The sequence below is a fragment of the Macrobrachium nipponense genome, chromosome 14 (assembly GCF_015104395.2).
Source record: "Macrobrachium nipponense isolate FS-2020 chromosome 14, ASM1510439v2, whole genome shotgun sequence".
In the NCBI taxonomy this organism is placed as follows: Eukaryota; Metazoa; Arthropoda; class Malacostraca; order Decapoda; family Palaemonidae; genus Macrobrachium; species Macrobrachium nipponense.
This window is the reverse complement of record NC_087207.1, coordinates 25,750,346-25,765,002: the sequence shown is the minus strand read 5'-3', so window position 1 is coordinate 25,765,002 and position 14,657 is coordinate 25,750,346. Positions and strand designations below refer to the sequence as shown.

Genomic DNA, 14,657 nt, shown 5'->3' with positions numbered 1-14,657 from the left:
TAATAGACATGAATTAAATATACATTTTGAAGTAAAGTTAAACTAAATAATGAGTAAAGCAAACAATTAAGGGAATAAAGCTTTGCACCTCATATTCAGTGTTGTCGTCTGCTGCTCGTAACTGTGTTTGTGGAGTGATTACTTAGGAACCAGGAACAGCAACGTGGTTCAAGTGCAATGTGGAGTGAATCAAGGCCAAAATGTATATAGTAATTATAAATGAATAAGCACTGTGGAGTTTCAGTTGTGATGGCAGTAAGGATAAAACCACTGATTACAAGGTCAAAATGAATTCAGTTCAAACCATGACCCCGGGAATACAAAGTTTCATACTTTCACTGTTATAGGCAACAAAATGTTGTTTCATTGTGCTGATTACAACTGCAATCTTGAGTCAGATCAATAAACGTTACAAATATACGCTAACACTGTTCAAATGAGTGCTGGGAAGGCTGGGAAGATGGTGGATTGTCCGTGGTTAGACCTGCCAGCCTGACGATAGCTGCCATATTGGATTTCAAAACTGCCTCGAAAACATATTTTACGAAGAGCGTCACATGCTTATTTTAGTTTGTATGTGGCTTTCATTTATCACATTATGTTGACAAAACTCCAATCTTTTCAATAGTATGCTTAAAGTTGTACAGTGGTACCTCGACATACGAAAAATTCAAGTTACAAAAGGTTATTGCTGTAAAGTCCCGAGATTCGCCCGGACCACCGAGAACAATTTTAAAACTCGTGCACCGCCAACTGAGTAGACTCGCCACCATCCTCCCGCTCTCCCATTGGTTCCTGATGCTAGTCACTGCTGTAAGATCCTGCTCTCCTATTGGTCAGCATCTACCCCATGTGCTCTATGTATTCTATTGGTAAAAGAATGCTGTAAATTGAAAACTTATTCATGCATTACATTTAATAAAAAAAACATTAGGTAAAGATAGAATAAAGAATAGAAATGAATGGTTATCATACTGTTTGGTAGTTTCAGTAGTTTAATAGAGATAATAAAAATTTGATTACTGTACGTTCTGTGTGCAAGGTGAAAGTGGTTGCTTGGCGATCGTTCGGTACTTGTAAGTGCTAAACGTAAACAGAAGGTTGGAAGCTTTTTTTTTTATTGTTTATTATAGTTAATGGTTACTCAATAATTATTTGAAGTGAGTACATGCAATACATTTAATAAAAAAAATTGTGAATTAGATATCATAAAATATAAAATAAATCAGACTGCTATCATCAAAGCCAACAAATATTTTCTAGAATTCTTCTGTTTTAATATTATATGTTTCATTATAGCTGTCAGTAACTCGGTATCTCCAATAGGTAAAGATAGAATAAAGAATAGAAATGAATGGTTATTATATACTGTTTGGTATTTTCATCAGTTAAAGAGAGATACTGAAAATTTATGACTTAGGTACTGTGTGCTAGGAAAAGTGGTTGCTTGGCGATCATTTGATACTCTTAAGTGCTGAACGTAAACAAATGGTTGGAAGCTTTTTTTATTTTTTTTTTATATATATTTTTTTTTAGTTAATGATTAATTAATAATTGAAATTAGTACATACTGATTATTTATACATTTTATTGGCCTATTCTAAGCTTTTAGCTTCTTAGGTTTAGATGTCAGAATCATAGACTAGGCTACAGTAGCAACTGCTAACATAGGCTAGGCTTATTGCTAGGGACATATGCTCAAGTCCTAATATATGCAGTAAAAATGGGGTTGAACATTACATGCAGTTGAATATTACTCAAGTATGTACAGTATTTTGCCTTTTTGGAGTCATATTTCTTCCGTTGGATCGGCGTCGTAACCCTAGAACATGTGTTGTAAGCCTGGAAATATAATTTACTGGTGTGTTTTTGTAGGGCTTGAAACGAATTAGGCCATTTACATGTAAAATGCGGTTCAAGATACGAAAAGCTCATGTTACGAAGGCTGCCTCGGAACGGATTAATTTGGTATGTCGAGGTACCACTGTAATTGTATTCTTGTTTCACCAATTGAATATTGAATGAATAAGACCCGGCCAGCGTGATGACTCTGGATCGTCCGTGATTGTTTACCCTATATATGCTAACATTGTTCAAATGAGTGCTGAGAAGGCTAGGAAAGATGTTGGATCCTTTGCGGTTATGAATGGTATTTCAGTCGGTGGAGGACACCATATTGGATTTAAAAACTGCTTTGAAAACATATTTTACGAAGACCTCGCATGCCTATTTTAATTCGGATGGTGCTTTCATATATCACATTATGTTGACGAAACTTCAATCTTTTGAATAGTATGCTTAAAGATGTATAATTGTATTCTTGTTTCACCAATTAAATATCGAATGAATAAGGCTGATCCACACGATGACGATGGATCCACTGCGGTGTTTCGCCCAAGCTAGTACTATTGTAACGGAGCCCTTTGCAAACTTTCCTTTCTCCAACAGCAGTGGGACATTAAAGTGGGTAACTGGGTTTTCAGATTACAGGATATGATTGAAAAACAAGGATGCATCCAAAACAACCTAACCAAGTCTAATCAATGGCACCACATCCTACATGATGCTGTGGTTGTGACCAATGTTGTCAGCCATCTATGAGCTCCTTACCCAACTTAGGCATTGAAATTACCCTACTTTCACTGGCATTACCCTACGCCTGGCCTTAAGATATAAGTATTAATAAATTTGTTGTTCATTGGGTACTTTTCATTTATCATTTACGTTTTTAAGTCCATACATTGAAACTTGGTGTAGGTCAATATGTGTAGGGTGTGTTTCAAAATAGGGGTTCTAATTGATACCAACATATAAGTTTTTCTTTATTGGCTTTCCATATAAAACTTGTCAGACGGTGTATTATTACATTTGAACTGAAAGGAAGGATAATTTGAATCAGTACCTTGATGAAAGCATCGCAAAATGAATAGTATGACTGGAGAAAGTTAGAATATGACATCAACATGATACAGTCACAATGAACAGCTAAATCATACAAGAATTGAAGTAGTTATGTGAAAATAAACAAAGCGTCCTTACCCAGTACCTCCAGAACACACACTAACTCAAACAGTCTCTTCTTGAGAAAACCCTCGTTCACTGGCATCCAAAATATGTATAAATTCTAGGGATTTACAACTTAAACGTGCAAAACACTAACGTAAACTTCAATCTACGCTTCCAAACGTTGAACCCTCCTTCAAACTTGATAAGGAGAAGTTAACTAGCCGAGTGCACGAGGTGAACCGAGCGCAAAAGAGAGGTGGCAACGTTCGTTACAGCAACCCCATTACACAGAAATATCGAAGAATACAAAACCGATACAAAATATCTATCAATTATTGTTACATAAATGATTTAATACAGATCAACATAAATATGATATTACCCATTTTATAATAGTAGGCAAATGAAATCTTGACTTCTGTTGATTCATAATTTTAAAGGTATGGAGCGCTATAATTTCCTACAATATGTTCAGTTGTTATATTTTTATTTCTACATTCTTCCTCCCTTACCCTTAATTGCTGATTTGGTAACCAAAATGGCATTCAATAATTCTGGCCCCATTTCATTTTTGCTTATTTATGTTGTATCAGTTAAAAATTCCTTTCCATTTCAGAATTTGAGTGGGGTAGAGTGAACGCTCAGACTTCGTGACATTACCCAGTTACCCTACAGACCTAGATTTGAGGCAGAATTACTCTACACATAGAGTAATTACCCCATGGTTGGCAACACTGGTTGTGACTTGGGCGTGTGGGGATAAATGCAAATCATAAACAGTGGACAGTAAATTTCTCACATCGTCTCACCTTTACAGCATTATATACAACCATTTTGTGTATTTTTCATTCAAAATATTTTATTAATAAATCACATTCCATATGGAGCTCTTCTGTAAAATGATTGCACAACATATCTTGACATAGAGGACTGTAGATGATTTAGGGAATTTGAGGGAAGCATGCTGACCGAACCTAAGCAAGGACACCACTTCTTACAATTTGTATTTTTATTGGCTTGCCAGGGTTACTATGGGATTTACAGTAGCTTAGAGGGAGTTATACCCCAGGCTAACCTAGTCACTTCCTTTTTCTGTACTTTTGGGTGTATTACTGCAAATAATCGAGGGGTTTACTGTATATTTGTATCATTTTGAACGTTATGTTCTTGATATATATAAATATAGGTAGAGTATGATAGCCTCATTTCATTTCTCGCTGCATTTTACTATTTCATTAGCCCCACATCACTCATCTTGAAACCGTTAGGGACGCTGTGAAGGTTTAGGCTCCCTCTTTTCTTGCCTATAGAGAAGTTGGAGATCTGTATATGTATACTTGTATTGACTAGAAAATGGGTTATAACCCATTTTCTTCATGTAAATGCTTAAAGCAGTTTTTTCCTTTGAATAATAAAGTAACTGATCAAGAAAGGCAATGCATATTTGTTTCCATTCTTAAAATTGCATTTTTATGTGAAGCCTGTTGGTTTAAGTTCAGCTTTTATGAATGTTCTTCAAGGTTTTCTTATGTTTTTGTGTAAAGATTTTTCCTCATTTCTGTCATATTTCAGAAATCCTGTCAAAAATCAAGGCACAGAGATGATTTCACAATTGTTTGCGGGGAAAGTTGGTCTTGTCACTGGTAAGGAACTTAAATTAAAGTTTTCTTTGCATTATTAATGAGAATAAAGAACAAATATAACACAAATTGCTACATTACATACTCATATGGGTAAATATATTTTAGTGGCAATATAGTCACCAGCTGCCATAAGGAAACTAAATGTGGCTGCTAGATACTAAATCTGTCAGTTTATATTTTGTAGCATAGAAGTGGCCCCAGTTGCCAAGAGACCAGGAAGGGGAAATGTGGGCTTGAGATAAAGGATGGTCTTGACTCATGAAATCTTGTAAATTCTGGTTACACCTCAGGTCGGGTTTTATTCCATTGCTGCTCCCACCAGATTCATAAGGTCTTTTGTAAAATTCAAAGCATAGTATTGAAATTTTTGTGTGATTGAAGCCTTGTGCCCATCTCCCCAGTTAGTAGTCATCAGTCCAAGAAATTACCAATTTTGTTTATTTTACTGACTGATAAACTATCTATGTAGCAAACTTGCTACTGCCCGGCATCCAATAGTCATCCAACCAGATCTAACATTACTTGCTGACGTTCCACTGATGAGACGCCCAGAGATGTAGCAAATGTGAAGATATGTTGAGTAATAACATATAATGATTTAATATCTTTTGGCTTCATATGGGAATTAAAAGTTGCTAGCTCAAACCATTTTATATTTGCTCACTTTACTTATCAGTGAGTCAGTTCACACAAATAAAACTAGATTTTTTTGTTATGTTTAAGGTGGTGGAAGTGGTATTGGTAGAGCTGTATGTCGTATATTAGCGCGAGATGGGGCTAGAGTTGTTGCTGCAGACATGAACTTGAACGGAGCACAAGAAACAGTTGATATGTTGATGAGTAAGTAAAATATCATTCTTCATTTTTCTGTACTTTTTCTTTTATAATTAAAGATATATTTGCAATATGTTTTTGTTTATAGATTTTCATTATGGCAATAAAAGCATAACAAAGTGTAACATGTTAAATTGGTCTTCAAGTCAGCATTGTTAACCATTATTTGTTCCGATACGTAATACAAACCCTCGGTCCTTTAACAATAGGAAGGTAACTAGCGGCAGCTGGGACGGTCGTAAGCTTCGAACAAGGGGAGAACGGTAGTTAACTGCTTGTCAGATCGCGCGCGCCCGCGCGCCCGAGAGGTAAGAATCACTTTTGCTTTCGGCCGCGGGTGTGAAGGACGTGTTCGTCATCGCTCTCTGCCCGCTTCATCGTCGTATGCTTTGTTTTATATTGTGTTTTCTACTAATGGTTTGGTTTGACTTGAAAATGAAACTGTAAGTACACTGTTTTCATTTTCATTACTTAATATGAATCAACATGGAGCTATCGCCGTAGAGACGGCGATTTTCCGCTCTTTTCATGAATTGAACCCTTGAATTATGTCTCGGTGCCGAGGCGGGCGCACTCACGCCGAGTCATGTAATTTTGGCGAAAGTGTGTAATTGAAAGATGTAAGTACTCTTTTTCATTATATTTTTGCCCTGTGCGTTCGTTGCCGAGAGCTTGATTGCGCTCGGCAAGAGCCTCTAATTTTGTATGAATAGAATGCAATGAAAGTGGATTCGCAATGCAGTTTTTCTTTTCATTTTCATTTATTATTAATTGCATCAATTTAATTTGGATCAAATTCCGCTCTTACCCGGGTGAATTAATCCTTACGATTTTATGCTGTGAAAGTGAAAATAGCAAGTGCAGTATTGTTTCATTTTCATATATATTTATGATAGCATCATATTATTATGGATCAAGTTTCCGCTCTTACCGGGAATTGATTTTTCCCTCTTTAAGTTCTATGAAGTGAATCGCAAGTGCAGTATTCTGTTTCATTTTCATATTACTTTTCACTGCTGTGCGGGGGTAGGGGAGCGAAGGTCTGCCAGGAAGTCGTCGGAAAGCTCTCCCGCGACTCCCTTGGTATCCGATCTTCGTCTTCTTTCCTGCCCACCCCGCTCAGCTTCCTCGTATTTTTGGTTTTTGGGTCTCCTTCCGTTCTTGGGGTGTGGGCATGTCTCCCCCCCCCGTGCTGAGTGGGAACCCCTCTTACTAATCTGTCTGCTGCACCGCAGGTGCTACAGCCGTGGGAGACGACCTTGGAGGCATGGTATCACTGCGGCTGCAGGGCGTGGCCTAGCATCCACGATCTGCTGCAGAGTCTAGCGAGGTCTGGGGGCGGTGACCTGGAGTGGTCTCCACTACACAACCTTCACGGCCGCTTATGCTGCTTCCCCCCGCTGGTCTACACCCCATGCTGTGTCGGTGACGCCGTCTGCCGCTTCTAGGGTCCGGTCTGCCCGCCGTACCGAGGAGGGGTATGCCGCCGCTGCCTGTGTTTTCTTCGTGTTGCCTGCCCCAGACTTCCGCTGTTCCAGCAGCTCGCCCTGGACCGGCCGCCAGTTACCACGCTGGCTGCCGATGATTCTACGAGGCGATGGCTGGTCCTGCCGTACCTGTCGCTGATGTGGTTCCCGCTACTGGCTTGGCTGTCCCTTCTGTGGTTTACCGCTGCCTGCTGTTCCTGCCGCTCCTGAGCTGGTTGCTGTTCCTGTCGCTCCTGGTTCCTGCGCCTGTCCATGCTGGTCCTGCCCATGGTGTGTCTTCCCCAGTCCCAGGTTCGCCTTCCGGACAGGTGCAGTCGGGCCGTGTTGCGTTCGGCAATAGGCCCTCCGACTCCGGCCTGGATGGAGGACCTGACGACTGTCCTGCGTGAGCTGACGAAGAAGAGGAAGGTGTCCATCTTCGTCTGTTGCTGCCCTCTTCCCCTTCGACTAAGGTCCCATAAGCCGAAGAAGAAGAAGGCTGCCTCCCCCCTAAGAAGTCTCTTCGGGAACTTCTAAGGGAAGGGCCCGTCCCACCTCGGTGGGACGGGGGGGGGGGGGGGGGTCCTTCTGCTGGTCCTCCTGCTCCTTCGGGAGCGCGTGCCCGTCTCCCCTTCCGTAAGGAAGAGATAGACGGGGACCAGAGGAGTATCGGTTAGCTCTGGTACTTCCTCGCCTTGGTGCTAGCGGCGATGCCGCTACGCCAGGTTCCGGCTCGGTCTCTCCGTATCGTCGCGGGAGATCCCGAGTGTACCTCTCTCTCCCCTCGGGAGACCGTGCAGCCAAAGTTTCGGCGCAGAGTTCGCTCGGCGCCAAGACCACGGCACGGAGCAGCTGGCCGAGAAGGCTGTGGCCGAGAACCGTCAGGTGACTCTCGCCAGGCCAGCGGCCCGCTCTCGCAGCGACCAGCTGGTAACCGTTTTGTTTCCCCTTTCCCCCTAAGAAGACTCCTTCGGGAACTTCGAAGGGCTCGTCACATTCCGGTGTGACGGGGGTTCTTCTGCTGGTCCTCCTGTTCCTTCGGGAACGGGGCCCGTCTCCCCTTCTGAGTAAGAAGAAGAAGACGGGGACCAAGGTGTGCTGGCTACCGCTGGTACACCCTCCGCCTGGTCTTCGGCAGCTCTGCTGCTAAGCCAGGTACCGGCTCGGTTTTCTCGTCCGCGAGAAGTTTCCGAGTGTACGACTCTCCTTCGGGTGACCGTGCAGCCCAAAAGTTAAGACGCCTGAGTTCCGCTCAGCGTCATGACCGAGGCACGAGCAGAGAAAACTGTCGAGAGCCGCTCAGGTGACTCTCCGCCAGGCCAGCGGCCCGCTCTCCGCAGCGACCAGCCGTACCATCGTCGGGTGGACGTGACTGGTCTCTGACCGGTCCACGGGTTGAGGCTGGAAGAGGTCCCCCAGGTCCCCTCGACCGACGGTACCAGCCTCGGCTGGTACCAGCGGTTTGACGTGCCGCGAGGACGCTCATCGGTCTCACGGCGAAAGCGAGCTCTGCAGGTCACCTGACCGCCGCTCCCACAGGGACCGGGCGGATACGGTGACCAGCAGCAGCTCGTCTGACGCACGGGACCGGGGTCGACGTGCTCAGTCGAGCCGCTCGCCACAGGTGAGCGGCACGGCCAGGCCTGCAGATCGATCCCCACCGCGGGTTTGGTGATCTGGCTGCAGCCCCCCCCCACGTACGCTGGTCCTGCCAGCGAGCGGGGGGGTGGGGAGCGTCAGGTCTGTCTCTCCACTACTTCAACTTCCTCGGGCTACACCGGGAAGAGCGAGGTAGCTAGGAGTGATCGTGAGAGGTGCGCCGCTCACGATCGCCCGTCACGACGCCGCACGTCCACGTATGTCTTAGGACCAACCAGGACGTACGCGCAAGTGATTGGAGGCGACCGTCAGGGGGAGAGGGGTAGCGTCATTTCTGTGTCTCCGTACCTTCAACTTCCTCGGCATACGCCAGGAAGAGCTAGGTATAGGAGTGATCGTGAGAGATGCGCCGCTCACGATCCCGTCACGACGCCGCACGTGCCAGGTTGGTCTTAGGACCAACCAGGACGTACGCGCAAGTGATTGGAGGCAACCGTCAGGGATCTGTTGCTGGTCCTTCTTCTGAAGGAGGAGGGTCCTGGGAGCTGCTCTTGTTGGAGGGACTGGACGGTCCTACTCCTCAAGACGCTGTAACTTCCGAGATTCAGAGTAACTTTACCCAGGTTATTGCACTGATTCGTCAGCACGACCGACCGGGGGAAGGATCGCCGCTCCCACCAGCAGAGCCCATGTCTCTGCTCGAGTCGTTTGGGGCCCGAGAGGGAACCCAAACCGACGGTGGGTATGCCGCGATCGGAGCTTACCGATTCTGTCTTGAACCAGAGTCTCTCGTCTCCGGACAAGAAGGCTCTCTCAGTTCTTGGCCGGTCGATCAAGCTACTCCACTCCTCTACCTGGCTCGCGACAGCGGCTTTCTCTACGTGTCTTCGGAACACCCCGTATTTAAATACTCCTTCGGTCCTTCCTGAGAGGTTTCGACCCTCGACGAGGACTGGAATGAGTCGGAGGACGGTATCGGCTCTCTCCTGTCAGGTGTCGATCGAGCCCCACCCAGACGACGTTCACAGTGGCGGCAGACCCTTACCTACAGTGAGAGTTCGTAACCCTCTTCGGGAAAAACGTTTTTCTCCTGACGATACGTTTTCCCAGACTCTGAGAGGCCATGCCGCAAGGCGATGGCTGCTCCTACTCTCCTCCAACTGCTAGTTCCACTGGGAAGGCGAGCGAGTATCCAACCTTCCTCCCCCATTCCCTCTCTCCTTACGGCTACGAGGGAAAGGGGAAGGATCCTACAGAGATTTCTCTGTAGGATCCCACGTTGGGGACTGCGCTACCAGGGGGGAGCCTTCGGTCCTACCTGACGTAAGCCCCGGTCGTTGAGGAGGGATCCTGCCCCATTCTCGATTTCTACGGGAATCGAGAGGACCACCAGCCGATATCGTTGACGAATTCGGTGGGGGTTTTCAGCAGACTGCTTATTAATTCGACGGAATTTCTAGCGCATTCAGAGTGTTTAGAGTTTCTTACGATCTCCAAACACTTAGGCGAGACCACGGTCCAAAGTGAGCGAGACGAGAATCCCCGATATGTTACCACGATAATCGGGAACCTCGCCTATGCTCGAATTCCTGGAATTTCTAGCATTTGGAAGGAAGCAAGACTGCTGCTGAAAAGAAGACTATCTCACAGTAGACACCAACCGGAATAGAGAAAGAACGGACGGGAATATCCAGTTTGGCTGGAACCTATCGTCTTAGTATTCTGTTCACCATTGAAGCTTTCCTTCGAGGAAGAACTTCTTCACTCTCTTTAATAGAGAACGAAGGTGGTCGATCTCCAATCCTTATTTTGTTTTCTTGAAGGAAAGAATTTAGGATGGAGATCGTTGTTCAGAATCCTACAAATATACTACGTATATAGAACCTCGCGACATGATTCTGCTAAGCAGTTGAATGGTCCGAGGGTAGGCGCATATCCTGGTTATTCTACGGATTGCGACTTAGACGAAAAGTATTCTAATTGAACTGCAAACCCGGGTTGCTGCAACATCCCAGGAGTTTCCAGTTTCAATTTTATATACTTATGGTGTTTGTCACAACACACCATTTTTAGCTTTTATATTTTACCGAAATTCGTTTCGCTTAAATATAATTGCTCGAGCATATCTTTTTATGCTCGTGGTTCTAGCCGAACGCATTCCTTCGTGGAAAGGATTACTTGGCAACTCAGGATGACGAGTCAGCGACAGCTACTGCGTATTGAATTGCCCGAGGATTTCAGTATCAGCTGCCGCTTTGAGATAGACGGTTGTTTATGTCTTTCTCACCTGCTTTGATTGAATAACAACCGTATCTCTGCCCAACAATCACGGACTTAAGTCTCTGATTAACGGGGATTCTCGCATACATGAATGACCATCTACTGCTGAGAAACGCTAGTATTCATCGTCTTCGGTATTGCGAGAATTTTAAACAGAGATATCTATTCGACTCTCATCTTTCTGTTTACCGCACGGTAACAGAATTCTGTAATAGTCTCTTGCTGCATCGTATCCCGATAATGCGAATGATTTTTGCGGAATCTGAGTTGTCCTCAAAATATCTTGTATTCGGAGGTGTACAATTGTTCATTGTTCACACCCCGGATTAGCAGATGTATTGAAAGACATCGCCTACTCCCACACCTGCCAGCTCTACTTCAAACGTTCAGCCCATGAGAAGCAGTTCTTCAAGCGGCTCTCCCCTGTGTTTCATTACTGAAGAACGCCCCGCTTTTCATTGCACAACGGACAGCAATGAAATGGCGGTTAGCGTTTTCAGTCATTTGTAAGCACAGGTTTAGAATCTTGAGATTCCTTCTCTCGATTCAGCTGGAAAGACGTAGGTTGCATTCATTGCCTACCTTCGTCTTCAACGTCACATAGTGTGTTTCTCCTTAAGCTGAGATTCAACGTCTATGAGATTTTCTGCCCATCAGGGACCTCGGTCTTTTGAAGGCAATTGACTTTCGCCTTTTGAGTTTATGCATTAAGGGAATCATCGCCGCGCCGTCCGGCATCGGTGACTAACAAATATTTTATTTGTTTGGTCTCTCAGCATAACTCTTTAAAGGTGGGCGAAGGTCACGTGACTTACCCGGATGCTTGGACAACTTGCCTCTACTGATTCCGAACCAGTCAGTCGGCAGCTGTCAGAGCGTCCGAGTCAGTTACGAACTATGCTGTGGACTTAGTTCGGTTGTTCCAGAGCAATCATTACTTCGTCTTAATAGCTTTGTCATATGAGTACTGTACATAACCAAAGTCGAGAAGAGGGATAGGTCATACGACTATTCCCTTCTTTTCGTCTTAGGTAACTGCATGACTTCTCTTGAGAAGTCAAGCACAAAGGGATGGGGATTTGTGACGCTCGATTTTCGTACCGATCTTCGTAGCGAAGACTCAGAACCCTTCGTTAACTGACGATTGGTTCGAGTCCTTCACAATACCCTCCCTAATGGACGTCACCGCCTCCGATACGAAGGCTATGCTGCTTTGTCCTGTGAAGGTGCGACGGAGCTGTCTGAAAGAAACTCGACACCCAGGATGAGTGTGGACGCCTCTTCATCATTCTCTCGCGTTCCGCAAGAACTTCTCCGTGGCGCAGGTAATGAAGGCAGGCGCCTGGTCCAACCGGACCGCATGCACCTCCTTCTACCTTCAGGATATTTGCCCACAGTTCCTTGGATCTTTTTCCTTGGGACCGTGGTGGTTGCTCAACACGTTGTGTAGTTAACCCAGACCCTCGCAGGCTGAACAGCATCGAGTCCTGGTGTGACCGTAAGAATGGATGAGGAATGAGAGTGTGACTGGCTCTCTTCCCATCTTTTTTCTTCCCTCTACCTTTGGGTAGAGGGACACGGTCGTCACCCTGCTGGGTAAGGACGAGATGCAGGTGAGCTACTCAATAGAGCACCATCCTATCCCTTTCAGTAGGGATAGGAGTAAATATCCACCACTTCCTCCAACAAGGGGGAGGAAGTGGATGCCAAATTGAGAACAAACACCCATCATTTTTATGATTGTCTCTTGCAAACAGGAACAAGTTCTTGCTTGCTGGTACGAAGAGATACGCTTGCCTCTCTCTTAGTACTTGGCCCAGAGGTCTGACCATTGATCCTGCGGTGCACACCCGATCAATCGGACAGAGGTTTGGATCCCTCCCTTGCTCTTACGACCAGGGAGGCACTCCAGGGTTGGACGAACACCAGTCTGTTCACCAAAAAGACTCAGATTCCTCCCACCAAGAGTGAGTCTTCCTATTGTTAAAGGACGAGGGTTTGTATTACGTATCGGAACAAATGACAATTTGTCGAAAATTGCATTTTTCCTAACTATACAAACCTGAGGTCCTTTACATATAGTCCCACCTCATGCCACCCCTCACTCTGCAACTTTTTGCATGGGCCTAAAGCAAAAGTGATTCTTCACCTCTCGGCGCGCGGGCGCGCGCACGATCGACAAGCAGTTAACTACCGTTCTCCCCTTGTTCGAAGCTTACGACCGTCCCAGCTGCCGCTAGTTACCTTCCTATTGTTAAAGGACCTCAGGTTTGTATAGTTAGGAAAAATGCAATTTTCGACAAATTGTCATTTTTTTCTTGTCCTTAATAAGGTTGCATTTGTATAAACATGAATTAGAAAGGAGCAGAATATCTATAACTCCCTAGCAGAGTTTCAGATGGGAATACAATATACGTACAGCTCAAGACTACTGGGAAATACATTTCATGATAGCACATACGTAAATGGTTTCGTCAAGAAATGCTGTGTTCGAAAAAGGGATTCAACCCTTAAACAGACAATTTGTTCCGATACGTAATACAAACCATCGGTCCTTTAACAATAGGAAGTAGCTAGCGGCAGCTGGAACGGTCGTAAGCTTCGAACAAGGGGAGAACGGTAGTTAACTGCTTGTCCGACAGTCGCGCGGCAGGTAAACAAATCACTTTTGCTTTCGGCCGCGGGTGTGAAGGACGTGTTCGTCATCGCGCTCTGCCCGCTTCATCGTCGTATGCTTTGTTTATATTGTGTTTTCTACTAATGGTTTGTTTTGACTTGAAAATGAAACTGTAAGTACACTGTTTCATTTTTCATTACTTAATTATGAACCAACATGGAGCTATCGCCGTAGATGCGGCGATTTTCCTCTCTTTTCATGAATTGAACCCTTGAATTATGCTCTCGGTGCCGAGGCGGGTCCGCGACTCGCGCCGAGTCATGTATTTTGGGCGAAAGTGTGTAATTGAAAAATGTAAGTACTCTTTTCATTATATTTTTGCCCTGTGCGTTCGTTGCACCGGAGCGTATTGCGCTCGGCACGAGCCTTTTATTTTGTATGATAGAATGCAATGAAAGTGGATTCGCAACTTGCAGTATTCTTTTCATTTTCATTTATTTATTTGCATAAATTTTAATTTGGATCAATTTTCGCTCTTACCCGGGAATTGATCCTTACGATTATTTTCTGTGAAAGTGAAATCGCAAGTGCAGTATTCTGTTTCATTTTCATATATATTTATGATAGCATCATATTATTATGGATCAAGTTTCCGCTCTTACCCAGGAATTGATCTTTTCCCCTTTAAGTTCTATGAAGTGAATCGCAAGGGCAGTATTCTGTTTCATTTTCATATTACTTTTCACTGCTGTGCGGGTGTAAGGGAAGCGAAGGTCTGCCAGGAAGTCGTCGGAAAGCTCTCCGCGACTCCCTTGGTATCCGATTCTTCGTCTTCTTTCCTGGCCCCCGCTCAGCTTCCTCGTTGTATTTTGTATTTGGGGTCTTCCTTGCGTTCGGGGTGGGGCATGTCTTCCCACCGTGCGTGAGGGAACCCCTCTTACTAATCTATCTGTGCTACCGCAGGTGCTACATCCGTGGGAGACGACCTTGGACAGGTATGGACCACCGCGGCGGCAGGGCGTGCCTAGCATCCACGGGCTGCTGCAGCGTCTAGCGAGGTCGGGGGCGGTCTCCATTACTACCTCCACGGCCGCTTATGCTGCTCCCCCCCGCCTGGTCTACACTCCCCCATGCTGTGTCGGTGACGCCGTCTGCCGCTACTAGGGCCACCGCCGTACCGAGGGGGGGTTGCCGCCGCCGCCTGTTTCTCGT

The 14,657-nt window shown here is 45.2% G+C and overlaps 1 protein-coding gene across 1 annotated transcript in view; it reads left to right on the top strand.

Moving 5' to 3' along the window:
* Positions 1-3,223: 3,223 nt before the first annotated feature.
* The window catches only part of LOC135226416 (estradiol 17-beta-dehydrogenase 8-like), a 41,922-nt gene continuing 30,488 nt past the window's right edge, over positions 3,224-14,657 (top strand). The window contains exons 1-3 of the mRNA XM_064265944.1: positions 3,224-3,716; positions 4,579-4,649; positions 5,373-5,489. Coding sequence (XP_064122014.1) covers positions 4,607-4,649; positions 5,373-5,489 — 160 coding nt within the window. The 5' untranslated portion in view covers positions 3,224-3,716; positions 4,579-4,606. The remainder of the gene's footprint in view (positions 3,717-4,578; positions 4,650-5,372; positions 5,490-14,657) is intronic.